At 43.1% G+C, this 6,000-nt stretch overlaps 1 protein-coding gene across 1 annotated transcript in view; it reads right to left on the bottom strand.

The window, feature by feature from the left end:
- Nucleotides 1–1,171: 1,171 nt before the first annotated feature.
- LOC109098976 (B-cell lymphoma/leukemia 11B-like) overlaps nucleotides 1,172–6,000 on the bottom strand; it is a 30,232-nt gene continuing 25,403 nt past the window's right edge. The window contains exon 3 of the mRNA XM_042747456.1: nucleotides 1,172–5,770. Within this exon, the coding sequence (XP_042603390.1) occupies nucleotides 3,813–5,770 (1,958 nt within the window). The 3' untranslated portion in view covers nucleotides 1,172–3,812. The remainder of the gene's footprint in view (nucleotides 5,771–6,000) is intronic.

The raw sequence follows: 6,000 nt of genomic DNA, 5'->3' as shown, positions 1-6,000 counted from the left end.
CTGGGAAGACTCCCTATCATCCGGTGAAAACCTAGGACTCTGCGGTCGCGAGGCATGGTCAAGGCGCGAGCCGCAACCCCTGCTGACACCCTGTTTGTTGCGACCGCGCTTCGTTCAGACCCCTCATTTGCCTGCCACTCTCTCTATGCGCGACCTATTTGGATCCTAGTCGTTTTGGCCTGACAAATAAGGGGCTACTTCACCACCATAGAGAGATATATCTCTTCCCATGGCAGAGAGAGGACAGGCCAAGTGGGACCTGCCATTATGAATGCCCAAAAGGGACCTTAAATGGCGCACCATATCTGAACTACGACACCAGCTCATGTGGGGATGTGGTGTGGCTGGTCTTAATTAGAGTGTGAAAAAAGTGAGACCTCGAGAGGAAGCTGGTGCCATGAATGAGGCTCTGGGAATCTGACTTCTTAAGCCGCCGGGGACGTGCTGAGACTGGGACGTTTGTGGGCAGAAGATGTCTCCCAGATGTCCGGCTCCATTGTAACCATATTCACCCCTCCTTCTTTAAAGGGACATTCACTACATGTTTCTTAAACATGAATTACGAACAAAACAACACAGGATGAATGAACTATGAAGCAATTGTTTGTTTACAATATCTCTAGGTCAGACTGTTTTTAGCCTACGGGTTTCTACAAGAGTGGCTTATTCAAGAAAACGTCTATGCTGTGACTGGCCATGTGTAAATGCCCTATGAAGAGGTTTTTTAAGTGCTTCCCCTCCCCAACATGAAACATTGTTGGAGCTAGAAAAGACCCACCTGCCTTACAAAAGACAAGACGGGATGAGGCAAGATGGGAGAGGTCAAAAGAGGTCAGACAAGATTTCATGTGCTCCGCACTTAAACCAAGAGATGGAAGGGCAGGTGCAGTGAAGACGGAGGATGTACAAATTAGTGAAGTGCTTGGGTCAAAGGTCAATTGCAAATCAGCCCTGTTGGGCTTAACCTGCAAGTTTAAGTGGATTATAATGGAAAATAAGATATGCATTTATACTTAATAAAAAAAAGTGTTTGCTGATTGTAAAAGACTATCTAATGGTAGTGTATGATGTAGTACTACCATGACTTTTATGACTTTTATTCTAAGTGCAACCATATAACATAAACAAAGATTGACCCGGATGTAATAATTCACAAAAGATTATTTTCTTGTTTGTTTTCATTTTTATTTTTTTTATTTTTTTTACATCCTCCTGTGGATGGATTTACCAAAATTATGAACAGATATAGTGACAAAACATTTGAATAGACTCACAATTTCATAATGGACTGCAAAATATAAAGATTTTTTTGCATCATTTCATAAAATGCCACTGAAATTACAAATACATTGAGAATTTAACAATGAACAAAACATACACGCGCATATATCCATAGAAACTTACGGAAATACCTGCACCAAAAAAAAAAAAAAAAAAAAAAAAAAAAAAAAAAAAAAAGGAGGGGAGGGGAGGGGAGGGAAAAAAACAAAGGGAAAAAGGAGAAAACCCTGCTATGATATTCATTATTGTAGAAAAACAGAGGACAAAACATTTGTCTCATTTAAAACACATATACAGAAGAGCTCAGTATCCTTATACTTTAACACTGTAAACATAATTTAAAGACAGTGTCATAGTTTTTTTTTTTTTCATTCCAATTATTTGTTTTACCTCCACTGTCAATAATTCTCTAGTCCATCTAAATAAATCAGTAAAGAAATGGCTTAGTAATTTCTCAAAAAAATCTGTGCATTAAAACCTTCCCTTAAAAATGAAGCACACTTTACATTTCCCAAATAAATGAACAGTCATTCTTGATGACTTTATTTGATTTGATTCCTCTTAATGAATTTAAATGATACTGGTTATGATCATTTGCTCATGGATTGTTTTTGACTACATCAGAAGATAAAGGCTGAATATTAATTTGAGGCACGTCCGTGTTGTCTGGTTTTGTCTATCTCTGAAAGCCATTGGTAGCACTTCAATTCGACATGCTTTCTTGACTACGACACATTTCCTCCTGATTTTCTTTCATGTTATGGCCACTTCCTGTCATTTACGCAAAGAGAGGTTTGCTAAGTATCTGACAAGTAGGTGATAAACTACACATCCGTATTTAAAAATGGTTCTCATCATTGTGCTGTACATTTCTTTATGTTGTACCCAGCTGACTGATTTCAAGCGGGCAACGTGCAGCCGTAGCTTAAATTCAACTTTCTATTCAAGTCAAAAATAAAATGTAAACTGTAAAAAGCCATGAATATAAACGGCAGGATGTTGTAAATAGTGAATACGCAGATAGAGAACAGTGGTGTATGCGGGATGGAGGACTGTGGTGTAAATTTGAGCTGATGATGTATGAAAGGAGACAGGTGGAGGCGATTCAGTGTGTAGGAACAGAGGTTGTAATGAGGAAATCATTTAATCCTAGGATCCTTTGAGGACAGGCAGTCACCCAGGGCTTCTAGAGAGCCCAAAGACAATTTAGTGATTGCGGTTTCAACAACGCACAGGATGGTGCATATAATGCTGCTACAGCTTAATGCCCTGTGTGTGTGTGAGAGTGTGTGTTTACTCAAATGATTTCTACAGGTGAGCACCTGTGCTTTATATTGGTGTCAAAATAGCTGCTAATTCATTTTTGATTCCATGATAGATTGATTTGTGTATGAACACATGCCTTAATTTAATAGGAATGCAGCGGTAAAAAATCCTCCATATGAGCCTAAGATAACAATTTGATATGTAACAAGCTTATGGCTTCCCTTAACAAGTGAATCCAGGTTGAATTAGTCAAGACTGCACAATAAACATATTATAATACAATTAACATATGAAAGGATTGGACCTTGTAGAAGGTTTGGAAAGCAATAAAATATAATTAAGGGATAGATGAAGTTGGAAAAAATTATGGATGTTAATTTAAGTTAATGTATCCATTTTAATCTTTAAAAGTAAAATCTGGGCTTTAAAAAATGTCAGCCTTTTGAAAAAAATATGTTGGTAATGCAACACTGGTGGCCTCAACATTGTTTATATACGGGAACCATAATAATGTAGAGGAAATATAGTCATTTTTGTTGTCATCTGCACGGTATCATTCTCATAAATGTCATGGTTGATGAACTTGCATTTCATTTCATCTCATTCATTTCAAAGGTTGTCAACAGAAAATCATTCAGATGCAGTCAAACTGCCAGTCAGCTGCCTTTAAACATCCCTGGGTTTTTTGCCCCTTAAAATTGTTGAATATTTTATTGTCAAAGTGACATTCAGTGCTTTACATCTATCTACTGAATATAACCCATGATGAGTGGGGCCAATGACAGCAACAATAACATGAAAACTTTCTCAGATTTTTAGAAGCTGACCTCTTCTTTTAGAAATTATCCATTTGTTTCCTTTGAGGAAACTAGTTTATAGCACAAAACTGGCTGAATGCCAAAATCTCAGTATTTGTCATATCATAAGATGGGGTGTAGAAATATAATTTCAGGAACTGAATGCATTAGAAACCCATCGATAATGTACCTGCACATGCCATGTATCATTACAAATAATCCAATAAATACAGAAATTATTGCACAGTAGAAAGGCTCCATGAATTCCTAATGGACTACTCCTCTGTTAGTTGCTGGGATATGCAAGAAGGGTTTTAGAACCGCAGACTAAACATTTCCCTGTGTTCTGGTTTCTCAGGTGGCAGTTTGTTTTCACTAAAAAAAAAAATCAAATCACTCCAAAAAATATATAGTCAAGAAAAAGACTATCCAGCTAAAACCCATAATGCAGTGCATTGGTAAGTGGTCTCAAGCTCTGTCAGCCTGCTCAAGTTTGACCTCATTGGTCAGCAAATGCTCTCCATGCCACTTCTTCATGTGTTTTTCCAGGGTGCTGTACACGCTGAAGGGCATGTGGCAAATATCGCAGCGATACACCTCTTTGCCAAACTGCCCATGGGTCTTCATGTGCCGGGTAAGCTTGCTGCTCTGGGCACAAGCGTAGCTGCACAGGTCACACTTGTAAGGCCTCTCACCTGTGTGGCTGCGCCGATGCACGGTCAGATTACTGCAGTTCTTGAACACCTTACCACAGTATTCACAGGTGTCACTCCGTCGACTCTCCTTAGAGGGGGGTCTCCCTGGCCCAGGACCCCGCAGCTGGAGGTGAGGTGTACTGCTACCACTTCGACCCGACATCCCACCGCCTTCCAGAATTTCCCCTGGAGGGGTGGAGAAGCGCAGGCTGCCTGTCTCTGATGAAGAGTGCTCGGAAGAAGTGCCAAAAGGTGACTGCCTGGAGTCGTTGAAGCCTAGGAAGGGCTCCCTTATGAAGTGGCGGGATGCAGCATAACCGGCAAGCAAATGGGAATACACATTTTCAGGGGATATGATGGGCACCTGTGGCAGCTCCGCATCCTTCTCTATTTTGATCCTCTTGGCAGAAGACCCAGTGAGGCTGGAGCTGGAAATAGGCATTGGCTTCCGGTGGAACAACGCTGAAATGGGATCCTCTGGGCCGCAGCCTCTGCCATTTACCATGGGACCCCTGTTTCTGTCAGTCTCTCTGGATGCCGAATCTGTGTCCATCTCCTCGCGTGGCCTGCTGCCCGGTGGCATTCTCAAGTGATTGTCGAGGTTGTTGTATTGGCTTTCTGTCACTCTGTCAGTGGACAGAGGTTTCTCCTCTGGGGAGGGTCTTGGGCCATTCTCTCTGTTTCTGCTCAACTCCGAGTCCATGCTCAGGTTGGATTCTGGCCTGCTTCCATTTTGCTGTTGTTCCTCTTCTTCCTCCTCCTCTTCCTCCTCCTCCTCCTCTTCTTCTTCCTCCTCCTCATGATCCAATCCCTCCCTCGTGCCATTTTCCTCACTGTTCTTAAGCCCCTCTCCAGCCGAGTCTTGCCCTCCCTGCTCAGGTGAACTCCCTATGGAGCCTGATTTGTGCATGTGCGTCTTCATGTGGCGCTTTAGCTTGCTGGCCTGCGAACAGGCATGGTCACAGAGATGACACTTATAGGGTCTTTCGCCAGTGTGGCTACGTCTGTGCACAATCAAGTTGCTTTGGAACTTGAAAGTCTTGCCACAAAACTCACAGGACTTGGCTTTGATGACCTGATTTAGTGGTGGTGAAGAATTGCCTCTGGATGGGACTGATGGCGGCTGTGAGGGTGTGGTTAGAAAAGGTATAGGTTTGGAACCATGCTGGAAGAGAGTTGGGCTGAGAAGCCGATGCATGGGGGGCACACGGTTAGGTGAAAGAGGGGGAGTGGGACCACCATTGTTGTTGTTGCCCGCCAATTCACGAAGACGCTGAGAGAAGCCCATGGATGGTTCAATGCCCATGGGTGTCAGCCGCATCACCCGCTCAAAAGCACTTGGATGCTGGGACAGGAGACCCATCTCCTCAGGGCCAAGGCGTTCCAGAGGATGGCGGGGTGGCGGAGGGCTTACAAAGGGTGGGGTTGATGGCAATCGGGTTTCAATGTATCCCGGTGGTGGAGGATCTCGTAGCAGTGGGGCACCCATACGCAACAGCTGGAAAGGGTTGCTGCCATCGCCCAGAAAGCTGGCTAGAGGGGAACGGGGCAAGGCGTCAGCCCCCAGTGGTGGAGGAAGGGCCATGCGAGGGGTAAGCGAACAGCTAGTAGGGTGGGTGTCCAGGTAGATGCGTATCCCGTGGGTGTTCTGTGCATGCTGCAGCAGAAACCATGCACTGGTAAAGGGTTGCTTACAAGTGGTGCAGATGTAACTGGAGGGCTCATCTTTTCCTGGAAGACACAAAACAAGTGGACGGAATTAATAAATACATATTAGCTATTAACTCTCTGATTTGGTGCGAGGGGAGGTTGAAAAGCACGCTTTAATAGCTTTCCATGTCGTTTGAGCATCTGTTTTTTCTCAGTGATGGCTTTGAATGTAATCAAAGCTGAGTCCTCTATGGTGAGGTTCATGGATCATTTCTGTTTAAAAATTAAACAGGCAACATATGAAAGACATC

Source organism: Cyprinus carpio, chromosome B20 (genome assembly GCF_018340385.1).
Source record: "Cyprinus carpio isolate SPL01 chromosome B20, ASM1834038v1, whole genome shotgun sequence".
Taxonomy (NCBI): domain Eukaryota; kingdom Metazoa; phylum Chordata; class Actinopteri; order Cypriniformes; family Cyprinidae; genus Cyprinus; species Cyprinus carpio.
The sequence above is the reverse complement of the archived record's forward strand: the minus strand, read 5'-3'. Positions and strand labels throughout refer to the sequence as shown.